The 21,267-nt window shown below is 39.9% G+C and overlaps 1 protein-coding gene across 1 annotated transcript in view; it reads right to left on the reverse strand.

Moving 5' to 3' along the window:
* Nucleotides 1–1,986: 1,986 nt before the first annotated feature.
* The window catches only part of pdgfd (platelet derived growth factor d), a 54,433-nt gene continuing 35,152 nt past the window's right edge, over nt 1,987–21,267 (reverse strand). The window contains exons 4-7 of the mRNA XM_083913461.1: nt 16,806–16,865; nt 13,914–14,127; nt 7,004–7,221; nt 1,987–4,510 (exon numbers count right to left, since the gene is read on the reverse strand). Of these exons, the coding sequence (XP_083769587.1) occupies nt 4,376–4,510; nt 7,004–7,221; nt 13,914–14,127; nt 16,806–16,865 (627 nt within the window). The 3' untranslated portion in view covers nt 1,987–4,375. The remainder of the gene's footprint in view (nt 4,511–7,003; nt 7,222–13,913; nt 14,128–16,805; nt 16,866–21,267) is intronic.

The following is a 21,267-nucleotide window of genomic DNA, read 5'->3' on the forward strand; positions in this document are numbered from 1 at the left end:
GTTGGAGGTGGAGGCCATGCATCTCAGGTTGAAGGCTCTTGAGATAGAGCGGGGAGCTGCTGCTGCGGCCAGTCCCTCAACCACACAGTCGCCCTCCCAGACGCCCCAGGATAGGTTTGATGTTAGCAGGCACATTGCATTAGTACCACCAGAGTCCGTTAGAGACCAGCAGAGTCCGTTAGAGACCGCCCGAGTCCGTCTGAGTCCGCCTGAGTCCGTCTGAGTCCGTCAGAGTCCCCCTGAGTCCGTCAGAGTCCCCCTGAGTCCGTCAGAGTCCCCCTGAGTCCGTCAGAGTCCCCCTGAGTCCGTCAGAGTCCCCCTGAGTCCGTCAGAGTCCCCCTGAGTCCGTCAGAGTCCCCCTGAGTCCGTCAGAGTCCCCCTGAGTCCGTCAGAGTCCCCCTGAGTCCGTCAGAGTCCCCCTGAGTCCGTCAGAGTCCCCCTGAGTCCGTCAGAGTCCCCCTGAGTCCGTCAGAGTCCCCCTGAGTCCGTCAGAGTCCCCCTGAGTCCGTCAGAGTCCCCCTGAGTCCGTCAGAGTCCCCCTGAGTCCGTCAGAGTCCCCCTGAGTCCGTCAGAGTCCCCCTGAGTCCCCCTGAGTCCGCCAGAGTCCCCCTGAGTCCGCCAGAGTCCCCCTGAGTCCGCCAGAGTCCCCCTGAGTCCGCCAGAGTCCCCCTGAGTCCGCCAGAGTCCCCCTGAGTCCGCCAGAGTCCCCCTGAGTCCGCCAGAGTCCCCCTGAGTCCGCCAGAGTCCCCCTGAGTCCGCCAGAGTCCCCCAGAGTCCCCCTGAGTCCGCCAGAGTCCGCCAGAGTCCGCCAGAGTCCGTCAGAGTCCGTCAGAGTCCGTCAGAGTCCGTCAGAGTCCGTCAGAGTCCGTCAGAGTCCGTCAGAGTCCGTCAGAGTCCGTCAGAGTCCGTCAGAGTCCGTCAGAGTCCGTCAGAGTCCGTCAGAGTCCGTCAGAGTCCGTCAGAGAGCATATGAAACTGTCTGAGTCCGTCAGAGTCCGTCAGAGAGCATATGAAACTGTCTGAGTCCGTCAGGGACCATCTGAGTCCGTTAGAGTCCGTCAGAGATCCGTTATAAAAAGGGGTTGGACGATGTCATGGCTGATGCTCTATCACGTGCGCTGTGAATCAAATATTTACTAGGGGATAAATGTTTGATTTTCAGGTGGGGAGGTGTTATGACCCTGGGTCATTAGTTTGTGTATTGTTTGATGCTGCTCTGTCCCTCCTCCTCCTCCTAGTCTGTGAGCAGTTTGCTCTGAGTGTGTGTGTGTGTGTGAGAATGATTGATATCAGGTTGGACCTGCTCATTGGCTGGAGCTGCCTGATTACTGCTCCAGGATTGGCCAGAGGCAGGAGAGGAGCCTTTTTGAACCTTCGGCTGGCTGCAGTCTTCCTCTCTCCAACCATTCACCCCCGACCAACTGGGACTAGTGTCTAGCTTGATCAAGTTTTTGTGTTTGTGTTTGTCTGTGTTCGTGTATGCTGTTGAAAATTTGTGAGTATGGAAAATTGGTTTTGGTAGCCCAGTAGGAGGGAGAGGCATTTTCTTTAACCCGTTTTTCTCCTGTTTTACCCCCATGTAGGGGTTAGGTAAGGTTTTGTCCTTTTGTTAATATTTTTATTTGCATAGGGAAGGTAGGGAGACAGATTCTTTTGTTTGTTGTTTTGCTTCATCTCCCTCTGAAGATAAATAAATGGCTACATTAAATATAAATTCCTGGTGACACTGGCCTTCTTGGGAGTGGGAAGAATGGGGAGAAGCAACATCATGTTCTGTCTCTGGTTCCCCTAGACCAGGGGCGTAACAGTATCCATTGAAACATATTCTATTGCAGTCATATAAAAACACTGTCAACTATCTGGCAAAAGCATTTTTTTTGTTGAGAAAAAAAATCAAAACACTGGAGGCAGTAATGCTAGAAACACTTTATTTATGAAGATCAACCAACTGATATTTTTAATAAAACAATAGAGAAAGACCCAATAAATTAAAGTAAAGCATACGGTTTTGTCATGAATATTTTTCTCAATACAGCAAAGCAGGTTTTTGCTAAAAGTAGAACATTATTCTCTGAGTTGAAAATATGACAGTCAAACCCCCACAATCCTCAGAAGGGAAGCTGAAACTCTGGACCAAATTTTATTAAATGGGTCCAATGTGTGGTTTCAGCAGGGTTCAGGGTTAATGTAAAAAAACAAAGAAAAATTCACAAGCAGGTTTAAATATCTTAATTTGAAATACATGTGGTTTTGTTGTAAAGAACTGGAGGAGAAAACAAACCAGTTATGAGGAAAAAGAGGAATGTCACTTTGGAGCATGCAACAATGGAATGTGCTGATAAGGCCAGCAAACTGGCAGACACAGGATACACACACACACACACACACACACACACACACACATTCAAAATGTATGACTATGCAGCAGATTTCATAAAAGCTCTTTCTAAAGTAACTACAATTTGCAGCATCTTGGAAAACAACACTAATCAAACATCTAATCACCATCTGGCTCGACGTTAGCTACTGAAAGTATAACAACATAACTTCAATGCGAACCATCCTGCCAAATTTGAACAAATCATACTCTGTATAAGCTTTATGTTTACCTGTGTGTTTCAAAATGCATGTATCCTACACCTGTCAAATAATGCCGGCGACATACAGTCGTACAAGCATATAAAAGGGCCGCTGGCACACAACTGATTAGGTTTCACTGTGATTTAGTAATAATCTCAGTTTCTTATGATGCTTTTTTTCTTCAGAACAAAAGTGGTGTGTAAAATCCCATTTTCTCTGTGGAAATGATACGCAGTTACTTTCAACTCTTGCTGTATGTACTGTATATATACTCACACACTTGCACGCACAGTCACATGCCTACTATTCCCAAGCTTGCATCGGCTGCCAGCTCTCACAGACTGTTGGTAACCCCCCACCTCTTAAACAAAAGGACCTCTTCCTGAGCTGTTTCAGGCACGCAAGCACACACACACACACACACACACACACACACACACACACACACACACACACACACACACACACACACACACACACACACACACACACACACACAGTTGTATTTTCAGAGACCAAGAACATTACTCTAATTCCCACAGATCTCTTTTTCACTGTGATGCTGCTGCCTATTTGAAAAGCAACGGGTCAGACTGTGATACAGCTGAGCATCTTTGCATCTTTGTGAGGGAAAAAAGCAGCTTGACAAAAAAAATCAGGCAAGTGGAATACATGAACATGCTGATTGAAACCGCTGAAGTAGCTGCAATCTTTTATGCTGTATCTTGGAAGTGGCTGCTCTCTCATCTCTCATCCAGGAGTGCCGGTAATCTACAAATAAGCGGCTTGATTGTCCCTTTTTCTGTCAGCTGCCTCTCCTGAAAAACTCCCTTTCCTCTTATGTGTTCAGGGACCGAGGATCATGGTTTTATCCATGTTAGCAGGATTCCGGTTAGCAGTAGGAATGCCAGGAACGCTTGGAAAACTTGGGACAGAGTGCAGCAGCCTGATCTGATGTCTCCTTTGATGTGTTAAAGAGTGAGTGATGAAGGGAGGGAGAAAGAGAGAGTGTGTGTGCTTTAGAAAAGAAGGGGCGGGAAGCATATGGATGGAAGGACAGACAAAGGGAAGGGTGAATATGTAGACAGGAATGTGTGCAAACCAAAGGAGAGCTTCACTGAAAAATAGGGCAGTAAAGAATTAAACTACACTTTTTGTCTTAAGTTAGGAGTGAAATGTGTGTGTGTGCAATTTAGAAATGGAGTGTTGTGGTTAGTCAAATTTCACATCAAGCTAAGTGTTCTTTTGGTTTACACTTACGCCAACCCTTCTCCCTCCCTTCTTCTGTCTCACGTTCATTTATCTCAGCATGCTCCTGGCAGAGGAAGTTCCTGCAAACACTTTTTTTTTAATAACATAATTATAAGTTCAAATACATACACATGAAATGGGAATAAAAAAAACAGTTTACACAGTGGTTGAAGTCAATTCAATTTCAATTCAATCAATTTGGCGTCCATTAAACTTGTAAGTTTGATTCAATATTGGTGTTATATTTTCATAGTGTGGTATGGTAATTTTTCTGGTTGGGTAAAATCAAGTAAAATTTAGACTTAGACATTAAATAAGAAAAGTTTTTGACTGGAAACATTTATGCATTTACATGTTTGAGGAAGGTTACGTGGTAAATGTCACTGCACATGATGCAAGCTGCAGTTTGTCAATCAAACTGTTGCCTTCTGCTTTGCTGCATGTGTGTCTGCATTGCTGTAATTATATGAAGTCCGTTGCAAAATATATTAAAAACAAAACAACTTTTCCAACAGTTCCAGCTGCATGTGCCAGTCTGGGTGTTTCAGCGAGGGGGCTGGGAGGGGCACACACACTCGCACTTTTCATGGTGTGTAAGGAAGATCTCATCTATGACCCAGCGTACCCGCGGCCTTCGATGGCGCTGATACAGAGTGACCTCTGGGGCGTACTTCAGCACCTAAAGGAGTGAGAGAATAAGACAGCAAGGGTGAAGAAAGGGGGTGAGAAAATGGATTCAGTTTGAGATTAATTGGTTGGCCAAATAACAAAAAATGTCTGCAGGCACAAGCCTTCAACCAGCTAAACATCACATCATACTCCTGATTAGTAAAACATTTATCAGATTTGTCATTTGGGATGGTTGTTGGACACAAAGCAAGTGTGAAGTCTTGTACAGAATGTTTTGAAAAAACGCTGTTTGTCACATTTTCTGATTCGACTGAACAGTGACAATGCAGACAATAACAGTATTAAATTAGTCTTCATTTAAGTTCAGCATTTTTGTTTCTCATTTGTTATTATTGTATTGTATCCGATGCAAAAAAAGCCAACATGATATCGGACGACCTGCCCTTTAAATATCATCCTCAGTCATTAAAAAAACACATTTGGATTGCTAATATTTTGCATGGATAATAAATGTAGAGAAATAATGATAAGCTGATGAAAAGTTGGTTTCAAAGAACAAAAAACTTGAAACTGGAGCAAGTGAGGGATGTCAAAATATGGATTAGTTAGCAAGCAAAGTTTTTGAGAATGCAGTGATGTACTTTGAAATTTTCGGAGGCCATTAGACAACAATTACACGTCGACCGTTTATCACCACACTGGAATTCCTCTATTATTTTAACATTTGTTAAACATTTGTTTTCAGGGTAACATGCTGCTTGAGGCGTTTCCAGTAGGTAAAACATCCAGGACATGTTGCAAAGTGTGTGTACAATGTACATACAAATTACAAATATACACAAAAGAAATGTCAAAAAATAGATCGATCACAAGGCTTTGTTTGCACAGAGTCTCCAAATGTGAAAGGATTCATAGTTAAAATTAGTCTGCGAACCAATATAAATGACCTTAATGCAGATGGCCGCATTGCTCACAGGTGCCACAACTAATGTGGAAATTGAGTAAACATGCAAATTGTTCCACAACCAATGCAGTCAATTTGATCTACAAAGCTCAGTAAAAGCAAGGTCCCCTGTAATTAATGTCAGGACTAAAACAATGGTGTGAGTAATACTGCCTTTCTTTAGAAGTTTAGTCAGTAAAGACTGTCCAAAACTGCCTGCGAGGAAAGGAGAGGCCGGAAATACCTCATAGACACACACAACACTACAAACAACTACACACTTATGAGAGCATGCATACATACATGCATGTACGGTATATACAGACAAAAGCAGTATATACAGACAAAAAACTCTTTTATGTGCACATCCTGTACACTTTACTTGCACATACATATAAACATAGAGCACAATTACAATCCAAATCCCACTTTTGTCTAAATTGCAGAGAGAGAGAGAGAGAGAGAGAGAGAGAGAGAAAGAGAGAGAGAGAGAGAGAGAGAGAGAAAGAGAGAGAGAGAGAGGTAGAGAGAGAGGGAGAGAAATAGCGCCCTGTGTTTCAATAATGAAGCTATATGAGAACAAAGACACAAAGAGATGAAGGGAAGAGAGAGAGAAAAGAATGAATGACAGGCTTAAAGAACAAGAATGGTGCATTGCAAAGGGCTAAATTGAAAATGGGAATTGGGAAGAATGAAACGATGATGGAATCCCAGAGAGACAGAGACAGTGATAGAATGCTAACAATGCATTCGGAGATATATGGAGAGATTGTGGAGGGAGAGATGGAGGCCGACATAGAAACGAATGGAGGAGAGGAGCAGGGAAAAAGTGTGAGGCTGCTGGTGCATTGCTGCTTCATTGTTGATGCGGTGCCTGCCTCGGCAAAACCCAATATCTCTCTCACTTCTTCTCACTAACTCACCATCTTTTTAGCTCCTTTAAGGCGCGCAGCTAAAATGTGCAGGGAATTTGACATGTTTGTCTCATGTTTGAATAAGCCTCCTCATCCCCTTTCTGTAACACTTCTAACACAACTCAGGTTTAAATTAAATGTTGTCACTTTAATGAAAAGGCATGCACAAACCTACAGTATGCAGAGACATCTTTTTGACCTAAACTAAATATATGACTGTAAGTCATTTTAATTATGGCTCTATGCACAAGGGGGGTACAGTTATTAGTTTAATAAGAGTAAAACAGAATATACTGAGATTCTTGTCATGTCAGATCAGTCTATATGAAATAGTCTAGTCTTCTTTGATTTGTGGGCGTTTCCGGGTCTTCTGCATATGCGCTCTTGGTTTCTCTGCGCCATCATTGCAGCCAGGGAATGACTGTAACACACAGTCTATAAAGCACATCAATCCTTTTTTTTTTTTTAAAGAAAAAGATATACATTTTTACAGTATGGGACCTTTAATTAAGAAATTGCCTACAAAATCGCTGATTAGGTCTTCATATCTTTACTTTCTGACTCGCTGCTGTTCCCTTTTGCACACCAGCTACCAAAAATCCCATGAGCCATAAAACAATAAAAAATCCTGCTTTTTTTTTTAATGCACACATTGATGTAGAGTAGACAGTGTGTCTGTGTATACCTCGTGTAGTTTGAGTGTCGTCTTAGAGGCCTGACAGGTGCAGCCGTTGTTCCAATTCTCAGTTCCGCAGCCACAGTTGCCCCCACAGCGTTGGACCAGCAGACATCGAGGGAAGAAGACAGCGTTGGTGGCCCTCAGCTCCTCGCGCAGGTTCACAGAGTAGTTCCGAGGTGTACAACTGTACCGCTTGACGTCATCATAGAGACGGTTCAGATCAACTGGACAGTGAGTGAGAAAAAAAGAGAAGATAACTCAATTGCTTTTGTTGTATTTGTGTATCCTTCATAGGGTAAGAGAAACAAAAAAAAACGTTTACGTTTATTATTGTGTAATTATTAGTATCATAATTAATAGAAATGGAAGAATCAAACAGGCAAAGGGAGGCAAAGTAGCTGTTATTCCCATTATTGATTGAATGAAAATGGTTGGAAGATAGAGAGAGCCCATTAGATATAAGTACAGCTGCAACAACAATTGACTGAAGAGGAGCAGACAGAGAGATGAGTGGAAAAAAGACATGAGAGACACAAAGGTGCTGAAATGGAGAACACAGGCCAGTAGAGTAAGAGGGGCCATTAATTGATTGGAGACTGAATGCCTTAACCACCGTCTTTCTTTTATTTGGAGAAAATCTCCTGGTTTGTGCACATGGGACCTTATTTCATTGGCCTCCTGCAATGTTCAAAACTACAGTAATTTCAAGAGAACTAAAGGGATTATCGGACAACCTGGTGGCAGATAAGGGACTCAGTTACTGCTCCAGGGAGGGGAAAACAGGAGCTCCAGAACCTAGAGCTTGATTAAAATCTGTCTGTATAAATATATGTTTCCCCAGGATTGGCATTAGGACCACAGAGTTCACATTGTTGAGAGCCTGAGGCCAGGTGAGCAACAATCAGCAGCAGATTAACTGCTCTGTTCACTGAGGTCATCAGCAGGATAATCATCACCACTGTCGCCCAGCGGTTGTGATTACACAAGGCCAGGGAGCCAGCAGTTTCGCTTCCCTTTGATACTAGTTATGCACTACTAAGTCAATCTAAACTGGATTTAAAAAAAAACAAAAAAACAAAAATTTTCATGGAATGAGTTGATTATCAAACGTTTTACAATTTAGCCGCTCATTTACCCATTTACACACCCACAACAGCAAGCTACCATGCAAGGAGCTGGCCAACCATTAGGACCATCAGTGGTGTTCAGTTTCTTGCGAAAGGACAAGTGGACAGGAGGTGCTGGGGATCAAACCACCAACCCTCACAGTGCCCTATCAAGCTCTAATAGAACCCTTGTGATGTTTTTGTCCTTGTCTTTCCCAACTAAAACTGTAGCTGACTTGAACTAAACGGAGCCAGTTTGATAATAACAATAAAATGCCTCTCCATCTCTGAAGTGGGAAACCCCCCAAAAAACCATGATGTGACTATTCAGTTGTGACTTGTGTTTAAATTCCAATAATGAGGCACAATTTTTTTGAAAACACATACCATTGTTTAGCACATTGCAGTTGTTCTTTTACAGCATGAAGGAAAAATAGGTACTCACAGAAGCCTACTCAGTCTGTAAATAGGCTCTATATGCCTCTCTTGCCCTCGGTGATGCCCCCCTGGGACCCCTCTTCACTCGAGATTGGAAGGCAGGGCCACACTCAAAACAGCTTGATTGACAGTATTACACAGTACCAAGTTAGGTGAGTGCCGCAAAATGTATGCCATAGTAAACTGGATTTGTTTGGATACATAAACTGTTAATAATTAGTTGTTTTTTTTTCAAAACAGCTACAGTGGTGGGCGGTGTAAGCAAAACTGATTAAGGCTATATCTGCTCACTAAATTCATTTATTAACTACATCTAAAGGAAATGGGAAGACATTCCCTGTGTGGTATAAGATTTAGAGGAGGCAGCCTTGAGCACCATGTGAGGCACCCACTGGACTACAGTGTGGCGCTTCACTACCTTAAGAAACCACTTTAGGAAAGGACAACTGGCCAACCTCTCAGCAAAAGTAAGATGACAAGAAGAAATTGCTGATGCATTCACCTTTTATGGTAGAATGCGACTCTCCTCTGTCCAACAGAAAGAGGCAAAAATCTGCAAAGTTATCAAACAGAGTAGTAGGTAGAGCTCACCTTTTTAGCTAGTTATGGCGGACTAAGCCTATGTACATGAATGCTTCTCACCAGTCTGAAGCCATTCAGAGCCCATACCATGAGCGTCTGCTTACCGCACTGTGTCCCCAGAAACTGAGGTTAAAGTGGCAGCATCACTAATGCTCAGAATGGGTGTATGACTCCACTCTACCCAAGTCTTATACACCTTCTGCAGCTTAATGAAATGAAAACGACAGAGCAGGCCGGAGACTTTCGGTCATTATGGGACTGAAAATAGAAGCAGGGTTTGGATATGAGATCTATTTCTGTAGCCAGTTCAAGGTGGATATGGTTGTTTGATTCCTCTTCTGTGAAGATGAATTTCATATCCTTAGGTCATAACTAGATTTTTCACTTTGTTGTAGTTCAATGGGCTTTTCACGACCCAATGCAAGAGTAAAGGACTAGATCGATATTTGTGAACTACAACTACTACTTGATGAGATTGGCTTGTTTTTGAGCTCTGCTGCCACAATGCAACAATAAAGATCAGTCATGCAATAGAAATGCATATCCTCCTCTGCATTAGTATAACAATGACACATTTGCTTGATGTGCAATACTGCGTGTATGGAAGAGAAACCACAGGGAAGTGCAGTGGGGTCAAGAGAAGCCTAATGGCATTGGTAATCAATAAGCAATTGCTCACAAAAAGACATCTTTGCTGTGGGGGTTTCCATTCATGATAAAAAAAACAGTGGGAAGCCTGATGAACAATAAGGAGAGAAGAGCAGCCAATAAAATAATTTGCTTTACCAATACAGGGAGAGAGATGACAAAGGTGCACTATTTATCCTGACAGTGCTGATTTTAGTTCCATGAAAGTGATACAATTGCCCATGTTTTATTTGAATCCTCTTTTGCTGCCTGGCAAGATAACAAAGATACAAGAGGCACATGTTGCTGTGTGCACATCACAGCCATACAGTTGGCTTAGCAGGTTTGATGAGGACAAATGATTCAAACATAGTCCGTGTCTGTGCCATGTTTGAACAAAATCAGGAATTTCGTTACTGTGTATTTTTTCGGTGCAGTTGTAACATTTGTGATTACACCAATATGCTCATTTGCATAAACATTGTGAAAAACTGGAAATAATGATTGTTCCAATTTCCCTTTAATAATAAACACACGTCATTGTACAACCGGATCAGTACAGCAACAGGTAGAAATGTCATGTGCTGTTCTGCGCCACTTTCTTTCTTCTTTTGATGCATCTCGACTCTAGTTATAAATGAAAATATCTCAGGCAGAGTCAATTAAAGAAAACGCTAATTTAAAAAAGCATCATATGCATGTCACGTATGAATAAAAATGTTGCATGAACTGCAATGCATGTTTTTCTTCAAGATGTAGCAAATTATTGTCACGTTAAACTGCCAGAATGATGTATATCATGCAGCTATATATGCAGTTAATGATTTCTTATTTACATGAGAAAACACTTTTTTTTGTACATTAGACATTAAAGAATTACACTTGCAATGATAAAAAGACATGTCATGTTTCATTTGACCACAGGCACAATAACAACTGCCTTAATGAACAGATTTATTGTGGAACATGGAGCGTGTACTAAGCATTAAAAATTAATTTTATGGCAAAGCAAATGAGGAGAATGAGTAATTGTTGTGATATGCAGAGGATAACTTTATTTTCTGAAAGTGAAACCTTTGATTGAGCTTGGGGCCCTTTTATCCAACTGTTAAGGAATGTTAATGCCCCGGATATTGTATGAAGTGATGGCAATGGGAACCCATTGGTTAACAGTTAGGGGGGACTACACATCACTGATTTGCTCTTTGGTCTCTGCCTGATTTGGCACAGATGTCCAGTTTTTTAATGTGTGGTGTTAATAAATAAGATAGATAGAGAGATAACATAAATATGTACATAAATATATGAATAAACAGCGCGGTCATTTTGCTGGTGATCACCTGTGGGTTACTTGAAAGTACTGTACCTCTTAAACTAGTCTGTCTTACTGGACAGCTCAGCCCAAAACGATTATGATTGGCTTTAAGAAATACAAACAAGCCAGAGCCACCCCCCCCCCCCCCTCCAGAATGATAAGTCAGTGGAGCAAGACCATACTCCTTGTCTTGTCTTTCCCTCGGTTATATAGTCTTTTGATGAAAGTCTGTGTAAGGTATGTACAACTATGTTGTGTAAAGACAATAAACATACTGATTAATATAAAAGGCTCGACATAAAGGAGCTGGTACAAAAGTACAGTGAGTCATTGAGACAGGCTCACTCAATGCTGCCTTTTATAAAAGCGAATGCAGAGAACAACAGTTTTGTGTGTTTGTATGCGTGGAGGGTAAGGTGCATGTTTATGCTCTATGAGAGATTGAAGGCACAGGTTGTGTGAGTGTGTAGGCATGTATACCATATGTGTGTGTCTGTGCTTGCAGAGCCAAGCTCTCTTTAAGGGGAATAAGTGTAATCTCAGAAAAGCAGTGGCGTGGAACCCTGTCAGGGAGAGTGAAGGAGAAAAAAGACAGACTGAGAGCAAGCAAGACTGCGAGAATGACCGTGACACTCACAAAGCCACTGACTTGAAAAAAAGTAGTGATCTGTACATGGTTTGAAAATTGTTGCATATATTCTCTTCTAAAGTTCTAGACTGGGGGTTGCTTTATTGTGTTTTTATGCTAAGTTATTTATGTGTGGATTACTTGGACTTCAAAGAGTCCCAATTAATATTGTGATCAGTCTTTCTGTCCTTCATGGGAACAAAGGTAGGTGTGAGCTACTGTGTGTGTCTTAATGAAAACAAAGCTTAGCTGCTGACTGTGGCAGATTTCTGCTCTGCTGCACAGGTTGAATTTCCAATTAGAGGGAGCTACGCCTATACAGTGTATCAAAGACCTGCAGCACCTATGCACCTTTCTGTAGTGCTGCAACATGCACAAACTCTTCGTATACTGTATGAAGCCTTCTGATGCCTGCCGAGCACACAAATGCACTGATAAATAGAGATAGATTTGCTGTCAAGCACAAACGTTAACAGCAGAGCCCTCGGGTAGAAAGACAGAGAAATACAAAGGCACAGGCAAGATAGATGGGGTTGAAAGTAGGGTTTGTTGCAAGCTTGAAAGCTTCTATACTGTAGACACACGGTCCCATGATTGTGTGACACCCATGTGTAATAAGGGTATTTGTGCCTAGACATCTGCTATCAGTGCATTTAAAGGACAAAATCCATTGGCCCAGTGACTCCAGGTCATTGGTACTGACTTCACAGTAAAGAATTGCCCTGAACCGTTGGTCCTGTGTCACCTTAAATCTGTCACTGACTTAGGTTAGACCCACTAGAGGGCAAAATACTCACTTGATGAAGCAACAACATAGTCAGGCTACAGTATTGTGCAGTTGTTACATCACAATATCTTTTGTTTTTAACTAATGATCCTTTATATTTCCAGAAAACATATTTTCATTTCTACATCTCTTTCAAGTTCAAAATTTGCTTTAACACCCCAAATTCATTCTCTTTTTTTCTATGTTCAGCTCAGGGGAGCAAAGTGCACACATCTTTCTTCTACCTTGTATATATTCCTTCATAAATGCCAAGTTAACTATGTTAAGAAATATACTCAACTACTGATTATGCAACACTTCAGTTGCATGTTTTCATTCTTGTCACCTGTGCTATTTTTCATCGTAAGACAGCAATACGGCTCCATCACAGTCAGACAGCCCTGGCTAATAATTTCCTTCAATTTACAGAGCCGTAGACTTTGTCCACTGCAATATCGTGCCATTTTTATGCGTGGCGCACTATGTGAGAATGAGCCTCTTGCTGTGTGGGTCGTCCTTGGTCAGCACAAGACTGCACGCTCTCCCCTCCCCTCTATTACACCAGCTACCAACAACTGCAGCGAAATACTGTGAACGCAGCAGAGTTGTTGAGGATCCCCATCTGCAGCACAATAAAATGGGTTGAGAACATCACTGCTCTCATCTTCCTGCATCAACTTTACTAACTTATCATGTCACTACCAGCCCTCTGGTCTCATTATAAAGTCTTACCATATTTATTTTCCAGTGTCATGCTTACATTTTGATACATATAGTCAGCATTTCTGTTAAATGTCTCTTTATACATTCAGAGGAAAGGGAAAAAAGTATTTGGCTGATCCATATGATCCTTATAAAGATAAGAAAAATCTTAGAGAAATATTGAAACCAAAGTTGCTAATTTTATGATAATTTTACAGCCCCTTTGATCATTATTTTCTACATTAATTTTCTTGAAAAACAAATTCTGTATTGGTACTGTACCAACTACTTTTTAATGCAGCATTTACCCACCCAAAGGAGTCTAGATTTTAAAAGAAGTTTATACAGTATGCATTTCTTGCTATGCAAAACTAGCATTTCTTTCATTTTTTATAGTTTGATAGTATCCAATAAATATCTACATATCTGCTCATAGGCTTACGTTTCCATTCTGTATTAAAACTGTTGACTTTTGTATTGTGTCAGCACTTTCAACATGCAGCAGTTTTGTTAGAGCCAAATGAAAGTTATTATCATACTAAAAGCACAGTCATGCAGGGACATATAGATTACCAGTCAAAAGTTTGGACACGCTTTCCCATTCAAGTGAATGAGAAAGTGTGTCCAAACCTTTAACTGGTACTGTATTTTTAGGTGTAGTGTTCTGCTAAACCAAATTAGTTTAAGCTAATGTTTGTTAGACAGTTTCATGTATAGCTAGTAAAAACTTGGAGGTATAAAGTACAGCTTACCTTTATTATGTCTGCTTGCCAGATGATAGGCTCTGGATCTATAATGTATGTGTGTTTGAGTGTAGATGCTGTCCAGGTCTTGTCTCCAGGTTTCTGGGCTCAGGGATCTGAAAAGCTGTTCTACAGTGTCAAAGGCAGCTATGGTCCGGTCCAAATCCTCCAATGAGAAAGAAACTTCCGTGACTGCCCCTTGCATCTGTCCTCCGCCACTGTCCTGCAGAAAGCAAAAGGCAAAGACAAAATTAGGAATTCTACTATACTTATACAGCAATTGGTCATTCATTACAGTATTATCCATATCACATTAAAGGTAGCCATTTTTCTTCCACCAATTATTACGCAGCACAGAACTTTCATACAACCCCATTTCAAATATGACTGCAGAGCCAGGGAACCATCACAGTGATGTTTTGCCTTGTGAATCAGGTGGCTATTATGAAGATTTATTTAATGAAATTCGGAAGCGATAGCTATATGCACCTCGAAGCTGCCACAGTCACTGTTTTGTCATAACGACCCCTTCCATACTTGTTTTTTAATCATTTCAGACAGAGCTTTTAGTAAAGGGGAAAACAGACATCTTGCCCTGATCACCATCAGTGTCTTCCTTTACAGCCTAGCTCTGTCTTTTTTCTGTAATGCATTTCAATTAGAGTAATAAACTTTTGTTATCTCTCTGTACTGCAGAAAAAACTAGAAATCATGAATTTACTGTGATTATAAATACATTGTACATATGAGTAGTTTGACATCTTCCATGAGTTATGTAAGTAGCCTGAAGCTGTATACAGTGTTTCACCACTTAAAGCATGTATTTAGCGACAGGGGTCTATAAAACAACCTTGGTGTGAGATTGAGCTCACCTCAAACTTGAAAATGCTAGAAATCATTACATGCTTAATAAACTGAGTCTAAATCTGGCTAAACAATTGTTTTTCCAAACCTACCATTATTTCTTAATTCAACAACATAATAAGTCCTCCTCAACCTGTAATCATTTGGAATAAAATAGTTAGCAATGAAATTAAGAGCACTATTCATGATCAGTGGAATACAAAGACACAGGAAAACACCACAAGAACAAAACCACTTTGTTCAAAATAATAAGTTAAATACAATACAATTTTGCACTACAATACATGTAATTACTGCACTACAAAAAACGTAATCATTGCATTAGTATGACTTGTACATTATTCTACTAGACTAAATGTATTATTGCACAAGATCCAGAAGGGTTTGCATTCATTTGACCACAATACTTTGAATAGCACTTTATATTAGTCATTCGCCCCTTTGTGTAAATGTGAACATGTAGTCTGAGATAGAGATAAGACAATAAAATAACAATAATCAAGAAAGATAAACTGGGAATTCCGTTTTTTAGTATAGTATATAAGTATACAGTATACATATAGACACATATAGGTTTGATTTTTCTTTATATGTTGTTAGTTTTCTACTAAAATGAATAATGTCAGCAACATGGAGAGACAAGAGTAAAAGCATATTGCACAGATTATTCCCACACTAGATGGCTCCTGCTCTCTGCTGCAGGCTGTGTATCTAACTAGGAGGCAATCGGAGTATTACAGCTGTGACTTTAGCTCCACTGACTTCAACACGTCAGAGGACACAAGGGTAGGTGATGACACGATGTCAGGAGACTTAGATTTATTAAAGCTAACGTGAGAACTGAAATACACCTCTGTGACTTAACATTTATTAAATAGCTTCAATACAGAGACTTAATAAGTATATTTTAAAACATTTTAGTGTCACAGTAGGTTATAAAAATTTGTCTCAAATAAAAAAATGGCATGGCATGTTCAAATAACTACATCTTGGCATATGATACAATAAGAGTCAGGATTTTCTCTCTGTACTTGTGTTTTGAAGGGTGCTATATGAATAAAGAATTATTATTATATATACAGGACATGTATATTTACAGTACAGTATGATACATTTACTGTAATGGTGATGATAGGGCTCAGCCCCTCAATTATTTTAATCAATCAAGTTAATATATTAATAATAACTCTTTATTTATATGGCACATTTTAGATATATTTTGCTCAGTAATGTGGAAACGTGAACACAATGTAAAACGACCAAAAATCACTGGAAATCCCATAAGACAGGGACACGGTTTGTGTTTCAGAGCACCATTTGAACATAAAGTGCATGCAGTGAAAGACATGTGCATCTCATCTGCACTGACATATCTATACATACACACAGAAAAAACATACACCCACACATCATAATTATTATCAATCCATGCAGAAAAACTGCCACAGCGCCCAATGCACACTAATTATTATGGTCACATATGTAGCTGAACCACACTGTTCGTACACACGCACATAGAATTATACCGATGTACCTATAAAAACATTAGTCTATGGAATCTTGTCATTTTACATCTCAGGCTTCATGCATAATACATACAGTACACGCAGGCATGAATGTATTCTTTATGTGTGTATGTGTTGACCTATGCAAATGGCCCATATGTCATCACTTAGTGTAGCCATTGTTCCTCGTATTTAAGAAAAAACTTTGAGGTGGGGTGACAGGGTTGGAAGGCAGGTAGGCTGTTGAAATATTGCATTATCTGTTAATAAAGTTATTGGAACAGAGTTTGAAACAGCGAAATTAAAGTTATTGGTTATTCATTTGACAACAATGGCATGACGGTGATGACATTGTCCTAGCTGTGGGCTACATCTTTTTTAAATGTTGTGCAGAACTATAACATACACATTTGTTTCTTCCATTTTATGGTTAATGTGAGCTCTCATATTATAACTGATGTTAAGCATGTCTGTTTAATTTTAGTTCTAAGATTTTAACAGAGAAAAGAGTATACGTGTGTGCATAACTCACCGACATGGGTATTGTGACAGCCTCCCAGTTGGTGTTGGATGCAGGCAGAGGAGAGTCATACTGCAGGAATGGACAACAGAAATAACCAATCATGAGTTAATCAAGAAATCATACCGAAGAGAAGAAAAGGGAAAAATTATTTATGGAATGAATTAATAAATTAGTTTATTATGATGTTGGTGTGGTACTAAAAGTAAAGAGGCTTTTTAGTTTGTGGTAAAAGCAGCTCAATTATGGTAAATAAAATGATGCAAATAGTCCCCAAAGCAACTTAATATAGGATTGGTGTTCTCTGTACACAAAGGGTCCTGCTGTTGCAGAAAACTATATTGAAAGTGAAAGTGTATCTGTTCTGTTAGATAGGTGACTGACTGAAAATCATTGTTACATTTTTGTGATTATATCCTACTTACTTTGTTTTATTCATCAGACATTCATATTGTACATATTTCTACATGTAAAGAGTAAAAATGTACAGCTAACGGCTATCACTCCAATGTTCTTACCTTTTAAGATGAGATAAACTTTATTGATCCCACATCAGGGAAATTCACTTTCAAAGTAGTTGCCTTTAAACACAGCATTACTTTGTGTGATGTTAGCCAAGATACTCAGGTATTTGCCTGTCTAACTGATGGACTGTCAGTATGTCAGGAAAATCCTACAAGAATTTCCATTGATGCTGGTCACAGCATGCCTTTTTGTGTCTTTTGTGTCTGTGAAAGCATTCTGACTCTGGTCAAAGCACGTTTAGATGATACACACTCATCAGACTCACCTATTAGGCACACATGCACACTTGTTTTTCTCTCGTTCTCTCTCTCACACACACACACGCACGCACGCACGCACGCACGCACACACACACACACACACACACACACACACACACACACACACACACACACACACACACACACACACACACAAACACACTGTCCCTGGTATCAACCTTTTTACACACGCACATACACAATCTCACTGGCAATCAAATTCCTCTCCTTGAAGAGTCTTAAATACCATCTCTAGTCAATATGGCACAGTAAATCTGTCTCAACCACACTTCAAAGACACTGTGCCCTCAGTTTCTCTGTGTCTGTTTGCGTAAGTGTGTGTCTGGGAATGTAAAATAATTGACATCAAAGTCTGTCAGTAACAGGCTAAAATCTAACAGATTTTCACATGTGGCCTTTGGGTAAATGTACTCATACATATAAACACACACAAACCAGCTATGATTGAGGTCAGAAGGTTGCTGTAAGTGTGTGTTTGTGTGTGTGTGTGTGTGTTTGTGTGTGTGTGTGTGTGTGTGTGTGTGTGCGTGTGTGTGTGTGTATGGTAAAACTGCATGTTTAAAGATTCCTAGTCTCATTTCCTTTTAAGGTTAAATGCCTCATCAAGCACATCTGGGCCACTTAACAGAGTTGGAAAAAGCTTTAAAGACACAGATGTTGACGGAGGACGGAAACATACAGTCTGTAGTCACCTGCCAGCTACAGTACCAAACTTTTATCATCTCACGTACTTCTTTTACATGCTTTTTTGACTATTTTATATTATTGCTTGCTTTAAACTGATCAAGACCTAAGGTAGCTTTTCCAACTGTAGATTGGTCCATTTATTCTGGAAAAAAAAAACTTGATTTACAGTAGTTCTGACGCGTTTCTCTAACACAAATCAAATCAAGAGGAGAAACTCATATGGATATACTGGTAACTCATTCATTTATCAGTATTTGTCAGTCATCATGCATCTACGTGGAGAAATTAGATTCTGGTGAATTAATTTGCTTATTTATCTTCTCTGGTGTCAAAAACAGATAAACAGGTAGAAAAAAAAGAAATAGTATATTTAATTTTTTGCTGGGATACCAAATAACCTTGCATAATAATTCATGTATACAGTACAGTCTTCAGCCGATTTAATAGTATTTTATCATTTCAATTCATGCTAAAATCATGTCTTCTGTCACACAAGCCTGTAGGTGGTCTGCTGTGTTTTCACACCTCAAATAAAACCACATAAGAGTTCAACAGGAACTGGCCATAGCTTTCACACAAGGCTAAATTACCTGGAATATGGAATGTCAGAATAACACAGGAACAGGCTATGTGTAGGGGAACCCTAATAATCTACAGAATAAGTGATTAAATATAACATGTAGCATTTCTACTTAAAAAGTAGTCTGCACATATAAGGACCTTTTTCACAGGATGTGTGTCAAGTTGCTAAAAGAAGCCCATTAGACTTTTTTTCCGTTGTGTTTGGGAATGTGATAAAGTGAAAGAGCTCTAGAGGGAAATCAAACAAGCTCTGGGTTTACACTTGACACTGGACCCAAAGCTTTTCATTCTACTGTCATTCTTCAACCTGATAAACATCATATACACCTACGAAAAGATATTGTTAGGGGTCATTTTATACAATATTTAGATTATGTAGATTCCAAGAAATGTGATGAATGTGGCGGTCAAAATGTTAATGTAAGTCCTCTGCTGTTGCCTATTTGAACTCCTTTTAATATTCTGTTCAATGTGAATAATGTCTTTTCCTGTTTTGAAGAACAGAAATATATATACATATATACATTCTTTCGTTTCTCCTGGCTGATTTGCAACTTGTCATGATTGTTTATTGTTGTTCACAGTTCATGTATGGAAATAAAAATATTGATGGATATATGTGAATATACTTTGAGTATGATTTATGAGGCAATATTTGTTACAGAAGCTAAAAGTAGGGCAAATTCACCAGAGGTGAGGGAACACATTCTTATTTACAGTTGCAGTCTAGTGGAAGGGGACACCAGGGAGCTACCCTTTTCAACCTCCATTTTGTACAGTTCGACACTGGCACATCTGAGTGTGTGGTAGATGGAGAGGGAGCCAAGAGCATTTCCCTGTCGACTTTTACTCCGCATGATCGGTTTTCCCGCTTACAGCCAGAGGACATTCAAGTTAGTAGATAAATCACACTGGCCACATTTAGGCTGTCTCATTTGTGTCTGAGTCTAAGCTAATTTTCAAGTTGAAGCCAGGGAGATGCTCCTTCTCCTGTGGTTTACTGTGATACCTCTGGTCTTAATCTGCTGTACTTTTATGTTAATATATCAGGGTCATTAAATTAGTGGAAATTTACATCTTCACTGTAAATCCAGCAGCAGCAGCAGCAAAAGGGGCTTACTTGGTGTTTGCAAAACCCCAGCTAGGTACTTAAATTAGTGCCACCAAGAACATCTCACATAGACATGATGACAACATCAAAAAACACACACAAACACACACACATTCATATTCTGAACATCCAGTCTGTATGGGAAGCACACATGTCAGATGACTCTGAATGGGTTTCTGGGAACTAACTTGGATCATATTTCCTGTTTAATAGTCCTTCCCCACTGCACCTGGCTTAGCAGCACTTCGCAGGAGTACCCGATCTGCTGTTACTTGTATGATCAGCAAAATCAATATTGTAAACCAACTCAAACAAAAATCTAAAAGGTCCTAAATTCTTACAAAGATAAACACAAGGATGCTTCTGTTCACAATAAATATAATGATTTGTGCACTCTGATTTGAGTGTTTCTTTGAAAATGTCAAACCAAATAGCTGTTAAAATGTTTATCTTATGCAACCAGAAGCACTCATTGCTTCATGTAAGCCTACACTGCAGATGACGAATCACACCCCACTGAAAACTAGATTCAGACAGGATCAAAGAATAATGATTTGGGTAGAAAACAGTGACATGAATAATAATTAAAGCCTCTGTTTGACTGGAGTGTTGTCTGCAGATGGTGGACTTTTGTTTCTTTGGAGGGAGCAGTTGCATTCTTATATCGGACATAAAGTTTGATTCAGGTCCCTATCTGTCGAAACCTACACACAAGGGTCCCTATCTGTTGAAACCTACACACAAACTTTTTCTATTAAAGAGTGTCTCATATATGAATACACTATAATACACTCTCTCCATTAGCTTAATATGATTGTAATCTGTCTTGGTTTTCCCTTATCTCTATAAACAGATATTTGCATATCTATCTGCAGAATCTACAGGCAACAGACAAGATTTTAGGAACAGAATCTGGTTTCTGTTTGTAGCCAGAGTAATATTGACCAGTCATGTTTAGGTGGGCTTTGGTTACATGCAGGTTTATTTTATTCTTTTATACAGATGTTTCATTGAGTCGGTTTTATTATTTTGCATTATGGTTTGATTTGTAAATCTTATTCTGTACAACAGGACTTGGAAGTTTTGTTAAAATGGCCAGTAAAATTTTAGCGAGGAGTCAGACCATGCTCCTGGACATTTATACCAAGCAGGTCCTTAGCAGGGAACATGCTATGATGGACTTCCAGAACCACCCACTCCTAAAGGAGCCCTCATGGATGTTGCTTCAGGAAGCCTGTCTCTGCAAGAGCTTCCATGTCTCTATTCCAAGTGCCATTGATATGTTTAA

This window comes from Echiichthys vipera (genome assembly GCF_963691815.1).
Source record: "Echiichthys vipera genome assembly, chromosome: 5".
Taxonomy (NCBI): Eukaryota; Metazoa; Chordata; class Actinopteri; order Perciformes; family Trachinidae; genus Echiichthys; species Echiichthys vipera.